The sequence below is a fragment of the Meleagris gallopavo genome, chromosome 7, assembly GCF_000146605.3.
Source record: "Meleagris gallopavo isolate NT-WF06-2002-E0010 breed Aviagen turkey brand Nicholas breeding stock chromosome 7, Turkey_5.1, whole genome shotgun sequence".
Taxonomy (NCBI): domain Eukaryota; kingdom Metazoa; phylum Chordata; class Aves; order Galliformes; family Phasianidae; genus Meleagris; species Meleagris gallopavo.
In genome coordinates, this window is record NC_015017.2 from 28,329,741 (window position 1) to 28,353,197 (window position 23,457).

The following is a 23,457-nucleotide window of genomic DNA, read 5'->3' on the forward strand; positions in this document are numbered from 1 at the left end:
GGAGCGCCGCGGGCACGTGCGGGCGTTGGGCGCCATCTGAGCGCGGCGCCGCGCGCGGACCTTTGCGCCGGGATGGAGGGCTGGCCGAAAGGTGTGGTCGGCTCTGCGGTAGCGCTGCATGCTTCCGTGACGTTTCGGCGTTCTCCCTCTGTGTTGTTGTGTTTTTTTTCTTTTTAGGGGTGATTTGCACTTTAGAGGTCAAGAGAACGCGGCTATAGTTACGGTTTCCCCTTAGTCTGCTGCCGTTCTGCTGCCGGCCGGGGTCCGTCCTGCTGCTCGGGGGGCGGCTGTCCGTGGGTCCCGGTTAAGCGTGGGCCTTCTCTGACCCGAATGTCTTTTTTCCTTCTCTCTTGTGAGATGTCGTAGGCAAGCAGTGGGATCGGTAATGGAAGTCCTGCTCTATTCCCCTGTAAGCAGGCAGCACTCAGAATCACAGAAACACCAAGGTTGGAAAAGACCTACAAGATCATCCAGTCTAACCAACTCCTCTCAATTCTTCTTAGGGCATGTGTGTGTACGTACGATAGCATGGAAAGGAAAAGCCGAAAGCTGTGTTGTTGATTGCTATTATTATGTACTTTAATAATACTGTGCAGGATCCTGTTATAATAGATGAGCGAGTTCAGTAAGGCAGCGTTAACAAGGAGAGTGGTCTGATGTGTTATTTTGCTCCTAGCAGCTTCATTTACCAGCAGGACATCAGTACAGTGTGTTTTGAGTTATCTCGTAGGTTGAACGTTGATGTGTGCTTTCTGAAAATGGCCTTCATTAGTGAGTGGTGTCGAGTGGCCAGTGCTGGCAATGGGCAGGCGTTGTGCAGGGGCTGCTCTGTGTTCCCACTGATGGGAAGCATAAATAAGCATTCTCTGCATCTCTGCTTTACTTTAAGTTGTTTAAAAATATACGCATAGAGGTTGGATGGCTACAGTAACTTCAGCAACTTTGAATGGCTTTGTGAGTATTGCCTTGATTTTGTTCGGCTTTATTCATTTGTTTTTTTTCAGTTGTGCTGAAAATGCGCAATTTCTGCAACTGTTTCTCCGGTTGTTTCTTTATTGGGTGCAAGAAAGCACTTGTTCCAGGGTGAGCAGGAAGAGGCTGTTGTTACAAGCATGAACAACGGTTGGGTTTGTTACTGGAATATAGTGATATCACTGTGATGCCATTTAGAAAAGTCTCCTGAAAAGCAGGCGTAGCTCTTGGTGCTTGAGGAGAGGTCCTGGCGATGTCAGCTGTGTTTTGCACCGCTCTCGTCTCCCGTTTGTGTTCTTAGTATTTTCAGTCAAGTCAGTGTCCAGGCTAGCACCTGTGTGTACCAGAAGCTTCTCTCACTCGGATTCCTCCCAGGGCCCCTGGAGCAGAGCAGCCCTGGGGCGATGAGGCCCGGTGTCACCTGCTGTGCCGGGTGCTGCTCTGAACCCGAGGGCAGCCCTGGCTGTGCCTTGGGGTGAAGGACAGCTGGAAAGGTGAGCTGGGAGCAGCAGCAGGAACAGCAACGTTTGATGGGAAACATCTTGTAAGAGTTACTGCAGAAAAAGGGCTTTGTTGCCATGTATAAAAAGCACTGTGCATCTCTGTGATTAACTCCTGCTGCAGTGGCTCCAACTTCTGGAATTTTCAAGAGTGTTTGCCTTAGTTTCTGATTTTTTTTCTTTTTTCTTTAATTCCTGCCTTCCCCTGACCCGCACTGAAAATAAGATAGCAACTCCCTATGGATTGGATGTGAGCTGTCGCTCCAAGAGAAATGGGAACTGCTTTGAGGCTTACTGGCAGTGTGGAGCTGAGCGAGCACGGCTGCGTGTGCGGGGATGGGGAGCTGGGTGTGACACGGTGTGGGCACGGCTCGTGGCACTGCTCTGCTGCTCTGCCGTGCCCCGAGTGCTGCTGGCAGGGAGCGGCTGGGGCGCAGCACAGAGGGCTGCGGGTTGGTTTCTGCTGCTAGCAGCCTTGTTGGCGCTGAGGTGCATGGAACGACCTCCAGTGCCCTGCTGTGCCGCAGAGCGCCCGCCTGTTCTCTTTTGGGTGAAGCTCACAGAAGGAGCGGGGGGCGATGAGGGCAGCCAGGAGCTGCCCCCGGTCACCTTCCAGGGCTGTGCTGTGAGCAGAAGCAAAGCACGGCCTCGTGTCAGCTGCGGCCAGCTTTGGCCTCCAGGCCTCAACTCCTCTCCGGCTGGCTGGCTCTTCGTCTTCGCCCTTAGCAGCTCACTCCTTCCCCCAAGGAAGGGGAGCCACGTGCTATTCAGGAAGAGGGAAGTACCACTTCATTTTCAGTCAACTGACGTGATGTTTTTGTTGTTGTTTTGCTTGTTTGTTTCATTTTGAATAACGAAGGCCCCGAAACTATCACGGAAAGGAGAGGCTTGAGGTGGCAACAGGCAGCCCTTCGGCTGTGCCTGGAGCACGGCGCGCACCGTGCGCCCGGGCTGGGGCAGGTGAGGTGCAGCTCCGCTCTGAGTCAGCTCTTGCCGAAGGGCCGCGGCTCCAACCAGTCGGGCTGGTTTGCTGCAGCTGCCGGGAGCCGTGGTTGGAGCAAGCCGAGGGCAGCTCTCTGCCGCCTTTACCTTCCCGGGCCTCGTCGCTTCCCACTCTTACAGGCAAAGGAAGGCAGGAGCACGTTAGGGAAAATCCACTCTTAGTGTTTTTAAACAAGATGGCTTTGAAACAATTTTGTGTTGTTTTTGTTTTTTCTTAAGTTCAGATACTTGTGATATGCATGCGTCTTTTCCCCTATTATTGTTTTCTTCCCTCCAAACAGAAGAGCTAAAGAAACTACTTCTATCACCTTCTGTAGTTACAGAAGGAAAAAATAGCTAAATAATCTTCTTTCTCCAAAATGTCTCCATGGTCATCTCTCATGGATCTTTCCTCCCACCCCTTGTTCATTATTTTGCATAGCACAGGAAAACGAAGACCAACCAACCTTGTGCTAATTGGCTTTTTCAGCCAGTATAACTATGCCTTTATTTTAGTGCACAGAATAAAACCACAAGTTATTATTTTTGAAAGGGATCGATCCATTCTTTAAGAAGAACTGAAGTTAACCCTTCTTCTCCTCTCCCATCAGTGGGATCTGTTCTTTATATGAGACGTTACCTGGGTCCTTTAACTGAAACGTAGTGAGTTTCTGTGAACCTTAAATCAAAACCATAGCTAACCTAATTCTGATCAGTATTGTGATTTGTTATTAAAGGGAAGAAAGAAATCTGTTGTAAGTCCTTTGAAGACGTACGAGCTGAAACTTGTCTGCATCACAGCTCAATGGGGGGATTTTTAATGTAGTTACTGTTTATGCAACCATAGGCTAATAATTATGGGCAGTGAGTAAAATTTACCCTGTAGCTATTGGATCCGCGAAGCAAAAGCTTGGTAGATACTGTGTAGGCTGTATAATTGGCCAGCCTTTGCTGCTTGTCGTATTTGTAAATAGGAGCTCAGAGCACCTCTCCCTTCCCTTAGCGGTGATTTGCATCGGGGCGCTCGGTGGGAGAGCTCTGCTCTGCGGCGCTCACTTGGAGTGCCCGTGTCTGTCAGCTGGCAGCAGCTCAGGATCCACCACGGCAGCCTGCACAGCCTCAGGTGGGTCGGTGAGCACCCTGCGCTGAGCTGGAGCCAGCTGCAGGGACAGGAGTGGGGAGAGCCGCCGCAGGCAGGAAGGTAGGGCTGCTTGGTTCTGTGCCAAGCAGGGTCAGAGGTGGCAGAGGTCAGGGGAAGGGAGGAGCCGTGCTGCACGGTGCCAGGCATTGCTGTTTGCTCAGGAGATGTTCAGCCATAACGAAACAGGGAAGAAGCTGTTGGGGGGGTAAGAAAGTTAGATTTCTGTTTGCCTGCGTGCAAACAGTCTTAACAAATCTTATTCTCAACACAACCTTGTTACAGCATGTAAGTGGTCTGAAAAGTCTTAGGCTATCACTATGCTATACTTAAAATAAAAAAGGTGCTCAAAAACATTTGCTTTATATGTGTCCAAATAGAAATTATCTGTATCTCAATTGACACTATTTGTTTATGCCATCTCTGCTGGACAGATGATGTGAACAGGAGACTTTCCATTTGTTGTTGGTTGCTGTTCTTTTCCTGCAAAATAAATAAACACACAAATAAATAAAAGGCTGCAGCCTTCCTAAAGGAAATTTTTTCATTTCTAAGCAAGGTGGTCTGCATCATCTTGCATTGGTGGTTTTGTTATCATGGAATACGTGAATTGAATATTTGTGTCTTTGTGTATCACAAAGGTAAATCTAAATGGTGAAAACTAATAAACTTGTAATCATTTCTGTTAGCCTGTTCCTGTGGAACACAGCATACTAAGGTCTTTCATATATGGTAGTGAGAGTACAAAGATGCAAAATAAAACAAGCCTAACAATCTCTGAAAGAATTTAAGACCAGTGACAGCTCCTTGAATTCCATTTCGTTGTGATATGCTTAAAAATGAAAATATTTTGTATCTTTCAAAAAAAGGAAAACAAAATATTGTATGTCATTCCAGTTGATTTCGAGGGCTTCCAAACAAGTAAATCACTGGAGGAGGTGTGTGTACAGAAGTATTGCCTACACAAGGCACCATTCACCATTTGTCTTTTGTAGATTCCTACTCAAGTCTTGTACCTATCTAAAGATAAAAGTGGGGATGGCTCATAGAGAGAACGTTTCTGCTTTGTTGTTCTTTGGAAACAAAACCACCAGACTTTGTTGTTGAGAAATAAGTTTAAGCATATGGTAAAATGAAATTGCGTTTGTACTGTCATAGAGCATAAACACCACATGATGTGGCCAGAGTTCACAAACCAAGGGACAGAATTAGATGAAACAAGCAGAGGAGAAGGTCCCAGGTAAGGGGCTTTTGGTAGTGCGGGGTGCTTGTGCCCGGCGGTAACGCTGAGCTGTTGGCCTGTTGTTTGATGTAACCTCCCTCTGAGATACGAGCAGCATTTGCAGGTGCCTCCATCTGTTTCTTCTGTATATGCTTCATATCGAGCTTTGCCCTGACATAATGAACATAGTGGTACGTTTTAGAAATAATGATGTAGGGTGGTTGATACAAGGCATCCACTTTTTGGGAATGTATTTTATGTGAGATGAAAAACCTTAAATCCAGAAATTTCAGGTTGGCTCTTAGACTTGTGAGCTGTGTCCATTTCCCCCATGCTATTTGGATTACCCACTAAAGAAACAAAAGTAAGTTTCCATGGGTTTTGCCATTGTTTCTTAACATAAATCATGGTGACAGCCTACTTTGAGACTTGGGAAATTTTGCTCCGATTAAATCAGCTCTTTTCTAGATGATACTAAAAAAAAAAAAGAACATTGTTTGAGTTCTCTGCAGAACAATAAGGCTGTTTTTGAAATTCCAAGTGTTCCTGTGACAGTTTCTGAAGTTTTCCTGATGTTTTGGTTTCTGGAATTAAAACAGAAAAAGGTAATTATACTCTGGTAATACTCCAGATAATTTTTGTACAGGTCAGAAGGCTTTATGCATAGCATCACATAATTCCTGAGGTTATTCTGACACGTTCAGATTGTAACAGTTCCAGTAAGATAATCTGAGTAGAACTTCACTCGTCGGTCACACAGCACCATGCACGAGTCTTCGCTGGTTGGAATGGTTGACAGGGGCACGGGGTTAGTAGGCAAGTTGACCTGGGTGTAACTTCAGTGTCAGAATGTATCGATACAAACAAATACTGTCACCAGCGGGGCATTTCAGGGCAGTCGGTGCTCAGTTGCTTCATGAGTGCCTGGGGCTTTTTTCCCGGTAGCTCTGAAGGTGCTCTCTGCACTGATTCTTCTCGGACATGCAGGTGATGACGGGGTGCTGTGGAGATGAAGAGGCACGCTCTGCAGCCCTGCCCCGCGTCCTCTGCTCCTTCTGAATGGCGCTCTGCATCTGCTCAGATTGTTTGACAGTGTTCTAGAAAAAATGTCATTGCATGAAAGCTTATGGCAGCCCCTCTTCCAGCTGCATTTTGTCACTGTGGTAGCAGTTCAGAAGTGCTTCATCTTGTGATCCAGCAGGTGAATGCTTTCCTTTACTTACACACAATGTCGGTCTTCACAAAATCAAGAACCGCTGACGCTGGATGTGCGAGTCCTTCAGTTTCCCATGCCTCAATTTGAGCTAATCATCGGTCGTTCCTAACCGAGGCTTTCCACCTCGCTGCACTGAAATAGCAGGCATCACTTCTGCTGTGCCCCTCCTTGCCCAGGACCTCGTCCAGGCCATCTTAGCTGCTTTCTCTTAACTTAGAGGTCGTCTGTAGCCTGCTGACATTAGGTGCGTGTTGCACAGAACTGTAGCCTTGCTAGAGCTTTTTATCTTGGGTGCCAAAAGGCCTTCTAATACTAATAACTGAACTTAGCAAGTGCTTTCCCCCCAGTATGAATAAATGTTAACTGTGAGACTTGTGCAATGGCATTCTGCTAACGGTCATTAAGCAATTAACAACTAGCTACAAAACCTTTGGCAATTTATAGCAGCACTGAACAGGAGAGCAAAGATGGAAAAATAAATAACTGAATAGAAAATAAAGAAGATTATCTACTACAACTTTTATTTCATTAACCTTCCCCAGCATACATACTAATCTTTTTTTTTTTTACTCATCAACAGTTTTTTTTTTTTTTTTTTTTTTTTTTTTTTTTACTAAGGCAGCAAGATCTGCATGGAATTATATAGTCCATTGAAATTCAAAGCACTTAAGTTTATTTCAAAACTCTAATTTCAAAGTCAAATGTTGGTTACAGCCAAGAGATGAATAACTGCTGTTCTTCTGCATCCTTTGCTGCAAGACTCTGGCATTTGTAGTATTTAAAGGTTTTAAAATGAAATTTGTTACAGAATATTAAAAAAAATAATCTGAGAATTCTGTGTTCCTTCAAAATATTTTCCCTTTGTTTAACATAACATTTAGAAAGATCCTGCAAATTAGAACTTTTTATCTGTTTTACCATGAAGTTCCTGTAGTTAAGCTGAATCTAATACTTGATGACTGGGAGATAAACCTGGGGCTACAGAGCTGCTACTTGTCCACTTTCCTTGAGCATCTGCTCCAGGCCGTTGTCAGCAGGGATTGCTGTGCTGGGTGCACCTCTAGCTTGGTGCCCTTGTAGCTCTTACGTTCCCATGGGTACATGAGTTTACTCATCATGCGTTTAATTTTTGGACTTTTTCAGGCTCTGTTTGAAAGAAGACAATCCAAGATGGGACAGTGCTTATATGTGGGGATCTGGTATTGCCTAATATGTAACATTTTCTTATTTTAATGCATTGAATAATCTCTTGTGCAGTGCCTGGGGTAAGCAGATGTATTCTCATTAGTACTGGTGACTCCGTTTGCCTTTTCCTTTGAAAAGGACCTTGCTGAACAGGCTAATGAGGTCCAGAGTTCAGACTCCCCATTAGTGTTGTTTCATTGATTGTGTGTGTGTGTGTGAATATGAAGCAGTTTGGTGTGGTGGGGTCTCACAATGTAATGTGTTACATTTGTAAGAGTTGCATCTTAAATGGTATTCAAATAGAAACTGCTCTGTGGTTTTAAGTGCACATCAGCTTTCTACTCTACTTTTCCTTGCAGGCATAGTATATTCCTTCCATTACTGTGGAAGGGGACTTCAGAACGCTGTATGATGCAGCATTAATGGCTAAGTTTATTTCCTTGTTTTACCTAGGAGCGTGTATTAGGAGATTTGATGGCTGTGCATCTCACCTGGCCAGCATCGAGTTCATTTCATCTAGACCAAAGAATGTGTGGATGCTAAACATTTCACAGTGTAGAACTTGTGTAGATTTGTACTTTATCTTCAAATAGAATGGTGATTTATGTGTGCACATCCACTTTGTTAATGGGCATTCATAAGCTACCAGTTTTTGTGGGAGCTACAGCTGTGTGTTCCTCTTGTATTGCTTATTTTGGGTTGGTTACAATAGCTGTGGTCTTAGCCATTTTAACTGGCTGTTCACTGACAGGATGCGGTCCTGTTTTTATTCCAGATGAATGTAAAATGTGAATTCTTATCATAGGACTAGCAGAGGGAGCTGCAGTAGCTTGAACTAATTATTTTCAAATGTCAATTTGCACCTTTAATCTTGAAGTATCAGTGTGCTGCTTGTAAGGTCAACTGAAAGTCATTAGTGAAAGATAGCTGGTTTGTCCATTTAACTAAAAACTCTACGGATTATTTCACCTCTTGTGAGGTCCGGGGTGAGGTCTCAAGTTAGGCAGGTTAGTGTCACCTTCAGTTTGGTTTGCGTCTCTGGTTTTCTCATAGAAGCTGTGGATCCCCGTCCCCGGAGGTGTTCAAGGCCAGGCTGGATGGGGCCCTGGGCAGCCTGATCCAGTGCCTGGTACAGCGCTCGGCAGCCCTGCCTGTGACAGGCGGGTTGGAACTTTGGGGTCCCTTCCAACTCAAGCTGTTCTATGATTCCAACTCGTTACCTAATATCACTGTCACAAGTTTGGGTCCTGTAGGATATCAACCGTGAAGATTTTGTGTTTAAATTTGTCGTGCTTGCTGTTTGCCGTCAGACACGAACAGCAGATGTATGACTTGGTCTGTCTATCTCGATGGTTTGTGAATGGCACGAGTGCACCTCTGTCTGCAGAAATGTCAGCAAACTTTCCGTGCATAAGGTACTCAACTATGTGTGGAACCTGAATGTGTGATTCTAAAAGTTCTGTGTCTGTCCAGATGTACTTGTCATTGTTGTCATGCTGTGGATGGATGCTAAACGTAAGAATGTAGGCTAATAGGCCTAGCTATTATGTGAAGCTATTTGTATATATTTTATTTAAGAGCTATAATTAAAATGGTCCTGCCACAGTGTGAAGGCAAGCAGATCACCATGATATTGATATTTTCCAGTGGGAAATGAATCAAAACTATACTGACTGTAAACACATCTCAGAGGAGCCGGCTGCCTTCTGCTGTTTTGACTGATGTGATTTAAGTAGCTTGACTTCCTTTATGGTGTAGATGCTATTTTATTTATATACTAGGATACATTTTTGCCTTAAGAAAAAATAAATTGGATGTAGCAGTGTGGTAGCCCAGAGCAGAGGAGGCTGAGGGGAGGCCGTGGGGCGGCCCTACAGCTTCATTTGAAAAGATTTCTGTAGGCAACTTGATTTTTCTGTTAAAACTTTCAGGCTTGAATTTGTTAATTAAGTAACCTATTTGTGGGTTTAGTTGCTCTTTAATTATCATATGCATGAAAAACCTGCACTCCACCATTAGGATGATTGATTATTCACACACAAATGGATCTAGAGATGCTGGATCTTAAAAAATAAAAGCTGCCAGTGCTATTTGTTTCTGATAGAGACTCCACTCTGAAGTTTTAAAGAGGTTGCCACAAGAATCCTTCTTCTCTGCTGTTGCAGATTCACTGAGATGCTTAATGGTTGTGCTCTAAGATCTGTCCTCTCCCAGGAGAAGGAATGCATTTGTACGACCGGTTACAGTGCAGTCTCCAGGGAGGTGACATCTCTGTAAGGTTCAAAGCTGATAACGCAACTATTCCTCTCCTTGGAATTCAACTTTCATCTCTGTGTCTTAAAATTAGCTGATTGATTTATTCATTAATTTGTAACTACTACATTGGAAATATGATGACAAAATCTTTTGTAGAGACATAGAATCAGTAGCTTATTAAGGAGAACTTTCCTGTTGAAATTTTAGCTTTGAGCGTGTTATAGTTGGCATGGCCCCAGGTATTTCCATCTGTTGCAAATAGGCCATCGCCGAAGTTAGGTCATCGGATCATTGAAATTCAGTGGGAAGCCTGAAGGTCATAGTGCTGTCTTGGTGAATGACATCTTTCTTTTGTGAAGACTTATCCAACGTGCGCAAGCTGGCGCCACGGTTCTGACACATAACAGTACTACCAGCTTTTCCTTAGTTTAAACATTTATACTTCTAATTGCTGTTGAGAATAGATGTGGTGTTGGTGGCAACCTTGCCTTTGAAGGCTTTGAAAACCACAAGCTCTGTTCTCCAAGACGAGGCCTGGCTCCCTTGCGCTGCCACGGGCCAGCCTTGGGCACACAGCATGGCCTCGCAGGGTGCTGCGCCTGACCCGCAGCGGCTGTGGCACCAGGCATTGCAGGGAGGCCTTGCACAGCTCCTCCAGCACTGGGCCCCAGCGCAGGGCCTGCACCAGCAGCACCGTCCTGCAGCGGGCGGCTGCCAGGTGTTGGTGGAGCTCCGGGCCCCGCGGCCCCTCGCTGGGCTGAGACCAAAATGACCCAGGAAACCACAGATGTGTTTTCCCGTCAGTTCAGCTCCAGCAAATGCTATCTCTTAAGGTGACTGTAAACAGGAAGTTGAGGTACGTCTGTTTTTTTCTGTGTCCAACAAAACTGTTCAACAAAACTGTTGGCATGAGCCCTTCTGTTCCTTAGCAGGAGGACGTTGGCAAGCAGCATCAGTATTAAAACTGGGCAAAGACGGGACGAGGTGGTGACGAGGCCTGCGATTACCGCTCCGTATTTGGATATGTTGTTCTGAAGTTTGCATTACTGGCCTCACTGAAATCTATTTTTAAAGCATATAAAAAAAAATTCTAAAAATGTTTGTCAGAAGGTGTGTTGAGAGCTATTTGGAGTTAACTGGCAGTTACTATAGAGAAACAAGTCCCAAACTGTACTTGCCGTTGCGAGCAAGAAACCTTTTAATTATTTCTTCAAGTAACATCTTTTATATGCAGATGTTATATTCCAGCTACATAATGGATACACTTTTCATTCACTTTTTGTTGTGTTTCCCTTGGGCAAAAAAAAAGAGGTACTATGTATACTCCTGTAAAAGAGGAGAAGCCTATTGCAGACTTTTGAGCCCTGTTTGTGCCCCTCCTTTGCTGGGCATGTTGAGACAGCGTTTGCTCTGTTGCTGGCAGCTTTTTCTATCCGGCCCTATGCAAACTTAACCAACAGAGAACTCATTAGGTGAGCATTAAAAGAGAAAGGAAAGAGAGGTGAAACCTTCTCGTTCCTCTTCTGTGCCTTTGAAATGCTTCATTTGAGAAATTTTGGATTCAAAACAGTCTCGTACAAAAAGGGGAACAAAAAATGCAATTAGGTGGATCCTGTTAATGTCTGTAATTTGTTCTGCTGCATATGGTATTGAAAAGATAACTAATAAATGGCATAGGTGAAATGTTTCCTTTTTTGCCAGGTACAAATGGTACATGTAAAATTCTCAACTCCTATTGCACTGTAGTACATCTGTTTCTTGTTTATTTCTCTTTAAAGTAGGAGTTGGTTTAGTGCAGTTTTCTGCTGAAGGGTATTCAGGCTTTGGCCTGGAGTGCTCCTGTCAGCTGCTTGCTGTTCCTTGCTTTGGTATCTGCAGTTCAGTTCAATATCAGCTCTCTGAAATTGTAGACATTTTTATAAAGCAAAAGTAAGACATTCTAAAAATGGAAAGGTATGCCTCTAACTGCAATTACTGCTTAAGCATTATATGAAATAGCAATCTCGCAAAGTCTGGAAGTGCATTCTTTTCTGCTGTTGTCATCCATGAGTGCATTTCCTGAGTTATTATATTGATGTTGTCCTGGACTTGCCTGCTCCTGCTTGCGCTGTGCTTTTCTGTTTTGAAAGTGGAAATCCCCTAGACCAGTAATTAGTTGTTGAATCTTAAGACTAAGAATTGTGTAATTCTCCAACTATCTCATGTTACTGAGGGGATTTGCTTTTGATAGCTGTGTTTTAAGGCCCTCATTTTGAGCTTCATGTTAAAGCGTGGAGAAACTAACTGATCATGTTTGTATCCTTTCTGGTTGTAAATAGATTTGCTTATTTAAATATATTGGCATTAATTGTCAGGGATGTCTAAATCATAATTATGAGTATGGAAATGTTGTTTTATGTGTAGTTATGGAAAAGTATAAAAATGAAGTTTGCCCAAATTTGGAAGGGAGAAAGAGTTCCTCAGTATCCTATTGAGAGGATATTGACACAGTTATTATCATTGGTGTTGTCTGATACCGGCTTTTAAATGTTATCCTTGTTGGTTGTTTTGCTTTTCATGCAGTAGCTTCGGTATTTCAGCTCGTAATCACTTTTCTCCCTTAGTCTCTGTTTTATATCCAAGAACCCACAGATATTTTTGCGTAGCCTCAATTGGACTCTTGTGACTTTTCAATCCATTCAACTTGAAACGTGGTGCACAAAGCTGGGTGTGCTTCTTTAACTTAGCAGACCAGGAAGGCCGCTTAAAAGGCTGAAATTCCTTCCGTATGAATTTTCTGACTGCTGCATACTGAGCTGTGTATGGTACTTGTGGATGTCTGTTTCAGAGAGATAAAATTACTGATGCTATTTAATGTAACATTGACCTGACTTTTTCCAGAAGTGCCATCAGAAAAAGAGGTCTTCATGCATGGCAAAACTTCTCGATCTGAGTATGCCTACATGGATATGGTTGAGTGCAGTTTTTAAGTTTCTGGCTTGGAAAATAAAGAATTGCTTAAGTGTAAAATTTCAAATTAACTTGTGTGTAGAAGTTTGCACATGGAGCGTTCTTAGCAGCGCTGAGTTTTGCTGTGCCGTTCTGTTTCAGGGAAGCATTAAGAGTAAAATGCTCAGCAGTTGATGAAAAATTTGTTTTGTTAAAGGTTCTTGCTAATCCATAGCCATGATTTTTGGCAGTTATTCTTGGATAGCACGGACTCGGGCATATGGCGTTGTTATGGAAGTTGTTTGAGCAGGAGCAACCGTCGGTCGCCTTAAGGAACTTGTAAATGTATCCCAGGTAGAACCAGAAGTGTTTTAGTTACACGTGGTGTGACGTTTGTTCCGAGCAGCTTCATAGCCAGGACTGAGAATGTTCCAACACAAAACTGAGAATTTTAAATTAATAATTGATGAATATCTTTGTCATTTGATAGTGTTTGGGGAAAAAAATGCACAAATCTGTCTGTGCCACTGTATAGCCATCCTCCCCCTCAGTCTGTGCCATGGTAAGACCGGCCTTTATCACTCCAGATAAATCTGCTCTTTGGTTTTGCTAGTCTGTATAACCAGTTCTGAGCAGTGTGCTCTAATATGCTGTCCTAGACATCACTGGCCCCAACTACGCAGGGCAGCACAGATGTGGGATGGTCCAGAGGAGGGGTGCAGATCTGAGGTCTGTGTCATCTTAAAGGCACAGGAGCCTTGATGGCTTAAACTACTGAAACTGTACTTTTTGCCAAATGGCTTGTGTGAAACAGGAGCGCTCCTCAAACATCCTTTGGATGGTAAGAATTCTTCTTTTTTGAGGCAAGCCGCAGATGGTGCCTCAGGCCTCAAAGATGCGATCGTAACCAGGCGTTATTCAAAACGGCCGTCCGCTGTACCTGTCTGATCTCTTCTGTTCAGTGGTTGGTTTGAAAGCTGTAAAAGCACTCATGTTGTGAGCGTGTTACAACTGGATATTTGTGGATGTAGAATCTTACCTGCTCACTAGAATGAAGTTGAAGTATGTTGCCATCGGCCAAAAAAAAGACTGTCTTTTACTAGGAGCTGTAACAAATACTCACCCAAAAGCTGGAGTGACTCTTTAAACATTTTTAAAAGAATGTAGCACCGGATATCTCTTAAACTTAAATGGACTTAGAGAGAGAAGGATGAAGGAGAAAATATATCTTGGAAAGATAAAGAAGAAAAGGCTAACTTTAGCAATAAGATAGTAAAACGATCCGCATCTCTCAAGTCGCGTATCAGCTGCACAGAGGTCTCTCTTATTAATGAAGAACTCAGTTTGTACAGCTGTTCGACCATTTATGCTGTCATTTCCAAAGTCAATTTCTTCCATGTTTTCGTCGGATAATTAAATCCATTTGCACAAAACTTGTGTACTAGCAGTGTCCATATAGAAAGGTCATGTCTTAGCAGAATGCTTAGCTTTCTGTGTGATATTGGAAGGATATTGACTCTTGCTGTGCCTGGAAATTTTAAAGCCCTTCTTTTTTTTGTAGTGCTGAGATATCTTTTATATAATCCACTTTTTTGTTGCTTTTGTGATCTATGCAAGTGGATAAATTGTCGAGGACTTTTAGTGCTAAGATGTTGCTTGCTGTTTTCTTGTGTTTCTGCCATGTGATACATACTGTCAGACTGTACTAGTTGGCTGTCCATAAGAATTGCATTGCCTCTTCAGCAGGAATTGCTTTCCCTTTTATTGTACTTTGACTTCAGGTCAGCAGTAGGAGGCTCAGAAACAGGGAACAAAGGCAAGGAGAAAATTCAAGAGAATCATGAGAATAAGCCAGGCAAGAGGAATATGAAAGGAAGTAAGGAAGAAGCTTTGGGGGAAAAGTACCACTTTAACTTCTTGCAGAGAAAATAGAAAGATCTGGGTTCTCCTGTCTGCACCCCAAGGACAGGGATTGCTCTCACAAATATGTTGGATATTGCTGTGAAAATGGCAGGAGGGGCAGTGAAAGGTGGGGAGCAGAAACTAGAGAGAAAGAAGATTTGATGTGTGGGTCCCTACTCTCAGTCCAGTGATTTCTCATATTTCTTCTTTCTCTTCAATCACGTCTGGGTCCTTCCTTTTGTCAATGATTATATGGCTGCAAGATCAGCTGGGACAGAAACATACCACCCAACTCCTCCTCCCACCTTGGGAGAGCGGGGGAAGGAAGAACAGAGAACAAGCGTAGCTTTGTGTTGGATCAGTTCAATAGACCTATTTGCTTTGCAGCTGTTTAACTATTTGAACAGACACAAGAGAAAGAAATACCCATTTTGGCAACTTAGAACTTAACTGCATGCTTGGAGGTCCAGTGGGAAAACCAGGACTGGCAAGCTACTAAAGAGAACTGATGAATCTGCTCCGCCGTGTGTGCTGGGAGCCAAGGAGTCTGCTGCTTTTGTAGGCAAGGAGAATGTCTAGGAGCTTGTCAGGATTCAGTGCTTTTGTGCATCGGGTGAACAAGCTAACTGTGCACAGTGGAGGCAATAGGCACCCTCTGCAGAGACAGTTTACTCCAGCAAGTCCAGGCAGTTGTCTCCACTTTGTTTGCAGCAACCCATCTTGCTGCATGGTTTTATGAAACCGTTTAAGGAGCTTCCATAGTAAAGAGGAAGGGAAGGCTGCCATTTTTCAAAAGCAGTGTAGGGTATTTCAGACTACAGACTTCAAACTGAATGGCTTTACTTGTTTTCTTGCTTGCTTCTAGTTGGGAAATCCAGCCGACAGCTAACGGCCACCATTTCTGTTCTTCTCTCTTTTACTTTTAAGTGGAGGACTTCAAGCTTAGGAGCAGGCGTTAGGAATTCAGGTGAGGTCCTTCCCTCCAGCAGCACGCCGGCGCTGTGCTCTGCAGGCCGTGGCCCCTGCCGCTCCGTGCTGCCCAGCTGCCCCAGCAGGCAGTGAGCATTCTGCTGGGTGAGGTGAGCTGTGCACCCAGCTGTGTGTAGGATCCAAGCCAGCAGATGGCTCGTCTTTGTATCAAGGTTAGAAAGTCGATTACTTTGCCAAGGAAAGCATTAATTGAAAGGGCAGCAGTTAAAACAGCTGTCTGTCTGGTAAGGTATATCTCTCTAATGACACCTCTTAGCGCTGAGACAGATGTACGTTTAACCCTGGTATCGTCATTAGTAATTAATTTGTTTACTGTTCATCTGATTTTTATTAATACGATCGCAATGTATGTTTTTCCTGATCAGGGAAACGTCTGTACCTTCCACTAGTCCAGGTGTCCGTTTCCTTGACTGCATTGCTACAGAAGTTTAGTACAGACGGTTGGCAGGGTATCTAATTCAGTGTCACAGTGGGAAGTGACCAAACAAATTATAGAGGAGAAAAACCAGTGCATGTTACGTTGTATTTTTGTAGAGACTTTTAGTTGGTCTGAGTTTAAGCATTCATGTGGACACTGTACTTGGTAAGCCGTGGATGTCATAGCTTGACCTTGTCACGCTCATCTCTTCTTTCTGTTTTCCTTTGTTTTTTTTTTTCTTTTTGAAGTAGAGAATTACTGCACTTTTCTCCCCCTTCTGCCTTAAAGGGAAGAAAATCAAGAAATCTCTTTAGTTTGGTCGAATAAATGTTCACTGATTTTAATGTTTTAAGATATATCTTATCTCTGGTAACCTATAGTTGAACCTTCAGAAAGAGCTGAAGATGTAAAAGCGTGACCACTAAATATTTAACTCAGCTAAAGTTACAGGCATGTATAACGCTGTTTAATTGAGAAAGCAGTGCTGCATCTCCTAAATTATGTGGTTTTATTTATTAGCTGCCTGTGCTTTGTGTTCCTCCTGAACCCAGTGGGTGCCCCGTGGTTGCAGTTCAGGTCAGGACACGCTGGGATGTGTCCCACACTTGTAACTCAGGAGGGCTTTTGAGGTTCGGCCTTCTGATCTCTTCACAAATGCTTCTAAATTAAGGAAGAGCTTGACTCTGTAGTTTCATTACTTCATGACATGCTTGCAAACTTAACAATCCATTTAGCAAGCTGAAGTGCTGAGTTGTAGTCGTAAAAGAGCTGCAGAAAGTGATTTAAAATTTCGGGTAGGACCTGGGCAATCCAAACGTGTTCCACAGGTCTTTGGGCCACTATGGCTCAGTGAAAGAGTTGACTCTTACTTAAAAGCTTACTTTTTTTTTCTTCAGAATCTTAAGTAGAATCTGTTGCGTTGGCTCTTCAAAACCTTTCTATATAACCATCAGAGCACTTTGTGTTACGCCTTCTGTAATGCTGTTGAACTGTTTCTCCTAGAAACAGGGGTCTTTGACACTTCAGATGTGTGTCAGGCTTAAGGTTAGATTGCGGCGTGGCTGCCTTTGTATTAAAAGATTGAAATGGATAATAATGTTCTTTCAAAAATAGACACGTGTGGGCAGATACTCCTTTGTGATACTTGGCAGGCCAGGTAGTATGTAGTGTCATGTGTAACTTACTAGGTGCAAACGGCATGATAGCATTTTGCGTGTGTTCTCCAAGGGTAAGTTTGGCACCAGTTGAGAGAAAGTCACCTTCAGACTCAGCCAGGGGCATTTCAGCACAGGGTAAACCTGCCTGGGCACCTGGAGGTGGCACTGTGGCTGTCGGCCGTGGGCAGGGAGCAGAGGCACGTCACAGGCAGCAAGAAGACGGGATCAATACAAGCATAATACCAGCGTTCACTTTACCTCCTGGATTTTGCTGCATTTAATTACTGTTACAATGTTGTATTTTATTTAAAATAACTTTTAAACATCGTGCTGCCTGGTAATGTCTGCCTGCCCCTCATGTTCTGTACTTCGCTCTGATTTCAGTTTGTGAAGATGAAGCACAGTAATAGCATAGTACTCATATCAACATGCATTAACATTCTCTGCCATTTTGGTTAAGTTTGAAAAGATTTTAGAAAAAATGAGAGTATGTAATCCTGAAGACTTTTATTTACTTAAACTTCCCTGGCAAAAAATGTAAACTATTTAAAAATGTTTTTTATTGCAGGCAAAATGCCAGCCCCTGAGCAGACCCCAATGGTGGAAGAAGGGCTGCAGACAGCGCAGGAAACTTCCACCAGCCCAGGAATGGAACCGGAGACTACTGCCACTACCATTTTAGCTTCTGTAAAGGAACAGGTACGTGCTTGGTTTTAGTAGTTCAGAAATCCGCTCTTTCCTACATTGCTGGAAAGAAACATTGTTTCTGAAATTTATTTCCTGCTATTAGTGTAGTGTATTTTATAGGTCAGATATTAGAATCTGAAAGGGATCATTTAACTGCAGTAAAGAGAATCATCATTGTGGTATTTGGCGCCCATTGCAATGTGTGCACTGTTACAGATCAGATTTGAGATGCAGGTTTATTGTTTAAGCAAAAACGTAGGGAAAATAATCCACCAACATTGTGGAATTGATGCAGTACTGAGATCCAGACCCTTTTGTCCATTGTACACATTTGTGTGCAGTGTTTTACAAAGAGGCATACTAAACTAAAGATTTTGTTGGAGGGAATAGAGGAATGGTTTGGGTTTCACTGTCAGAATAATAGGCAAACATCATCTCTCTTGGTTTAGTACATAAATTGTAACTTATAAATTTCAGAATAAATATGTTTTGGTGTCTGTTTTAGACATTTTAAGATAAATTGCTACCCTGATAAATTCAACCCTGAGTGTAAGCACTTGATACGTTATTATTTGTCCACCATTAATATTAAAAAAAAAAGAAGAAGAAAAAAAAACCAACAAAACCGAACAAGAATTAAATTGTATGGTCTGGATACAAACAGATTTGGTACCTGTGGAACCTTCAGTTTTAAATGAAAACTTTCTGCAAGATGATGAAACTTGGATCTTCATTTTCGTGGCTAAATACTTGTTTCAAAAGTTCTTGAGATGGAAATAGGCAGCCTGTTCATTTCTCAGTGGTATTGAAACTGATCTTCCAGTGTTAAGGAAATTAATGCCCGAGGCTCTCAAGATGTGAGTAATCGCAGTCAAATGGGTTAAAGTGATCCTGAGTCACCTCATGTGAAACACTGCTGGTCTTGTGATGTCAGCTTATCACAAATGTCAGTTAGAATTCGTTAGCCAAAAGTTTATTTGTGGTGATTTGAAGTTAGTCCATTTTCTTTTGTTGTGGACAAAGGAAAGCTTGAAATGGTAGCTCAGATGGCGAGTTGCACTGCAGTAAATGACAGCACTGCAATTCCTAGTGATCACCAGGCAGTAACTGCTGGGATTGCTATCCAGAGGTGCTTTTGTGCAATTGTAATGTAATATTGTTTAAGCTGAACATACCGTCATGACAGCATTCCCTACACTGGATTGATACAAGAAGTGTATATAAAAAAGGCAGTTGCTAACATATCCTTTCTTACCCAAAAAACATTTTTTTTTAAATCTTTCACTTTGAGAAAAAATTGACATGGAATTTTTCTTCATTTTAAAAAGGAGATTAAAACCTCTTCTCATTTTCATAAAAAAGACCATTAATATATGGACTATTAAGTTACTTCATTCCGATCAAGAGGAACAAAAAACAAAACTAAAGTTGTGTTTTTGTAGTTGGTGAAACACAAACATCAAAACTGTGGTCCAGCTCTGTAAAGACAGATAGGCATGTTAGAATGGGTGGAAGGAAAGTCGTGCTTCACCCTTGGAAATAATGTGAAGGCAGTAAGAACCAAACTGCAACTTTTGGTATTTTTTTCTGTTGATATTAATTACAGACAGACACTGACATGTTCAACACCCTTCCTGTATGGCAGAAAGCCCAGAACAGAATATTTTCCAGTGCAGTTATTTACTTTATTAAGCTTGAAAAGAAGCTAGTGTGATGTTTACTATGGCTCAACTTCCTTTTAGTCAGGAATCTCTCTTTATTTGCAGTGGATCTGGTATTTGTACAATAGAGCTGCCACACCTTAAATTCATTGCTTCAGAAACATTTACTAGACTGGAACCACAGTTCAGGAAAAAAAAAATAACTTTATTCATTAAACTGAACCAAATCTTAATGTAACCAAACTTTTAAAATTACTGCAGTAATAGTTCTGAAATAGGCAGGTACTTTTATTGAGTGACTTTGTTACGCAGTGTCTGCCACAGTGGCATGTATGTGACTGTGTAACAAGTTACGGTAATTAATGAGCCCATTAACCTGACAAGCCATTTCAAATGAATTCTCCATTTGTTTCTTTTTTATATGAGTGCAAATCAGCTTAAAGCAGCCTTGTTATCAAACCGCAGCCTGAGCTTTGAGCACTCCCCTCATTGAGACAGAGTTGTCAGGCAGGTGTCTGAGTCTCTTGGCTGTATTTCTGGGGAGCAGCCATTGTCACCAAACATTAATTGAAGTGAGCAGTAGAAGAGTGAAGAAAACAAGATTGCTTACAACTTTGTCTGTGCTCTTCTGACACAGCCTGGTTTTTTGAAACAAAAACGCATCTCTACAAAGTATACGTGATGCCCCTGCTGCTGTTACAGCCTGGCAGGGCAGGGAGGATCGTTCTTTCACCAGGAGGAGCTTCTCGGCTTGGATGAAAATCGGTGGGAACTGACTTAACAAAGCTGCATTTCTGGTAGTGGATTTCCTCTTTGAATGCAGGGAATTTCTAAGTGTAGTGAGGTTGTAGTGTTTCTTCTGTTAATAGTTGTATGGATTTGAGGGCGTTTGGTTTCATAGCAGTACTAGGGTTTGGTTTTTTTCTTTTTTCTTTTTTGTTCAGTTATTTGTTTTGTGTTTAGGGGTTTTGCTTTCCTTTTTGGAAATACAAAGGCAGCTAGCTGTCAGCTACTTCTCCGGATGAAACTATAGATTACTGAAACCGCTGCCATTTTACAAGTGCAAGCTTTGTGCTACTAAATTTAAAATGAATTGCTTCTGAATACACAAGATTGAATGTGTGACCAGATGGTTTAGAATTTAATTTCCTGCTTAGCGATAGTTTTCCTTTTCAGTGATTGGGCTGAGAGAAGAGGAGGTCTCACAGGAAGAACTATCCATGGCTTCAGCTTTGAAAAGTAATGTGAAAAAACTGCATCTAATTTCTCTGCCAAGGGAGAAGCAGTTACAGTGGTGGCAGATAGATAAACCATGTGTATATATACGTATTTGTGTATATATATTATCTTTTCCTTGTTCTAGTTGTTTTTGACACTTAAAGATGGACAGCTTTTCACCTTTTCCTTTTTAAGTAGGTGATAATAGACTGAGAATGACTGGATGTGCTTGTAGGTGTGTAATCATAAATCTCTTAGGGTTTCTGAAGTGTTTTTCTAGAAGTGTTTAATTTCAACACGTCAGTAAAAACGTTTCATTTTCTAGAACTACATTGAACCACATACTAAGAAACATTCTAATTTTTTTTTCTTGCTTCTTTGCTAAGTGCAGTATTAGTTAGATGGCTCTTGAGATTCTTTTCCTGTAGCCTTCACTGTTTCTTCTGATGAGAAATTCCCTTTGAAGAAGGGCCTGCCTGAACCTGTGAGTGCCCATGAGGTATATTAGAGTAGGTCTTGTAAGGCTGTGGGATTACCAGCCTCTGCTGGGCAGCAACTGACCTCTGACCAGCAGTTGGCAAACAGTGTGCTTAGCTTCAGCAGCAGTTTAAAATATCCTGCATTGTAACAAGGTTTTCAAAGAGAATGCTGCTCAAATGAAGTCACTGAATACCTCAAGAGGCGTTCTTCCTTTCTGTCATTGACTAAGAGTACTTTTGTATGAATTGCTTAAATTTTGATCCCTCTTCTGCTAGAGCAGCACTAAATTGTTTTACCAGGCCAGTGAACAATGCAGGCATAGAAGTATTAAGGGCTTTAATGGTCTACTGCTGTTGAATACAGAGTAAGTGTAATCAGCCAATCATTGTAGCAGTGTGATTTCACAACCTGTAATCTGTGATTCTCTTTACCCTGCCCAATTTTATTTTTTCTATCTTGTATTTTGGAAGCTACTGAGATACTGAGAGCGTGAAAATGTGGTTGTGTGCATGAGTAAACCTTTTTATTGAAAACTTTAAGTCTGATCTAATACAGTTAATTAAAAGTTTAGTGTTGCCTCAGTAGACTGTGGTAGAGAAATTCAAATATTGGGTCACTGAAGTACAGTATTCAAGTTGGGACAATATTTTATTCAGTTCCTTAATCTATCTCAGAATTACAGCAGGTGTGAGCATGCAGGACTCCACATGGATTGTATCATGAAGAAGGTGAAAATGAACCTAATTGCGTGTGTCCCCTTCTTTTCTGCACTTCTGTGTCCTAGAAATGTCCAAAATGTGGTTGCCTTTCTTTAGCACCATTCATACCTTCACAGGCAGTGAGAGTTGTGTGGGTCTGTGTTGTATGTTGAAGCTGACCACGAAATAGTAACTGCTGGGTAGAAGCATTCCTTTCAAACCCTGGCTGTGTTTCCGTAGGTTGCCGGCTGTTTGTATCGACTCAAACTACTGAAAGAGGCTCAGCTGACATTTGGCAATTTAACCAGCTTAGCATATCACAACGCTACTGCAGCTCGACATGGCATCCCATCCTGGCCCTGTATTCTGCCACAGCTTGTTTCAGGTACCATTCAGAACTGGTAGAAGGATGCTACAAGATGCATCTCCCAGTGGCATCAAGAGCATCGTATCTCTGACATTCCAAGTGCCTCATCCTGGTCTGATGAGTAGGGCTACATGAGTACAAGTGTTGTCTTTGTGCTACCGCTGCTGATTCTTGCATGTCTCTGGAAAGCCTTCAGTTAGCCAATTGGACTTCCCACCCTTCAAATAAAGCTCTAAGTTACCTGTATTTTGCCAGAGGTCTCAAATCACAACAGGAGGAGTGGGGAAAAAGGTTCTTTTTATTTTTCAACATTATGAATCTTGACTCCTCATTCTTATCCATAGTACTGAAGGAGAAAAGTTCCTGCTGAATGAAAATAAGGTCATCATATCTCTGCTACACAGTATTATCATGTAATTACACAACTGCTTCTAAATCTCTTATTGTCCAAAGCTAGCAATAAGAGAATGAGGTCTTTATGTCAGTCAAACAAATTACATTCCCATTACTTACCTGTTTTCAAGTATTTGTTTTAATAGCAAGCAGCATGTGTTCACAGTTTCTTTTTGGTTGGCAGGGAGCCACAAGCTTCTAAGAGGAACTCATCTCTCAAATGAAGACAGTAGTGTGTTTTCAGGATTGGTAGAAATTGTCTCATCTGTGGTTTCTGGCAGCAAAGACTGTAAAGTGACTTGTGTGAGAGATTGCAGTATCACTGCAGAACGATTACTGCTTGGCAGCAGAGCTCCTAGCTCTGTTTTTGGTCTGCTATGGTATACACTACAATATCAGCACCCCATGCAAGGTTTGCCTTCTGCCTCCAAGAGGAAAGTTACAGAGTTCTGGAAGCTTGCCTGCCTGCAGTCAGTGATTGTCTTTCCGTAGTATGTTTCTTGAACCACGTGAATGCTTCCTCTCCCTGAAAAGTCACTAAAAAGATAGCTTTTTTTTTTTGGTTTTATAAAGTGACTGAGTAGTTACTGCTAGCAGATATTACTGATACTAACAGAATCGGTACTTTCTTCAATTTTGGGAGAAAAAGATAGCTCTGATCAATGCATTATAATGGATGTGGTTCAGAAGATTTGGTTACTCTTTCATACAGTATGGAAGTCTATGCTATCATCTGCGTGTATAATTCTAGTATTCCCTTGCCACATAGATGTTCTACAAACAAAAACAAGCATATTCTTTATTTTACTTGACTCCTGTCATCTTGTCGCAAGCCAGTGCTATAAAAATTAGTTGATTCTGACTTTGGTCTAGGCCAGCAGCACCTTGTGTTGCCAGCTCTCCCACTCCTTTTAGAGCAGCTGGCTAGAGAAACAAATTCAAATAGTTTCCTGCAACAAATAGTGTATTACTGATAGGCACACAGTATTGGTAGGTGTTCTTTCAGAGTACTGTTCTTTTCAGAGTATTTCCCCCTTCTCCCTAGTTTGTTGTTATCAGTATATGACTTGCATTTAAAATAATAATTG

At 42.3% G+C, this 23,457-nt stretch overlaps 1 protein-coding gene across 6 annotated transcripts in view; it reads left to right on the plus strand.

Annotated features, from left to right (window-relative positions):
• The first annotated feature begins 17,414 nt into the window (after positions 1-17,414).
• The window catches only part of PKP4 (plakophilin 4), a 46,657-nt gene continuing 40,614 nt past the window's right edge, over positions 17,415-23,457 (plus strand). For 5 of the 6 annotated variants that reach the window (XM_010713951.3, XM_003207760.4, XM_031554253.1 and 2 more), the window contains exon 1: positions 17,415-17,564. In XM_010713951.3, the coding sequence (XP_010712253.2) occupies positions 17,418-17,564 (147 nt within the window). In that variant the 5' untranslated portion in view covers positions 17,415-17,417. The remainder of the gene's footprint in view (positions 17,565-23,457) is intronic. The other variant, XM_010713952.3, reaches the window with a different exon arrangement.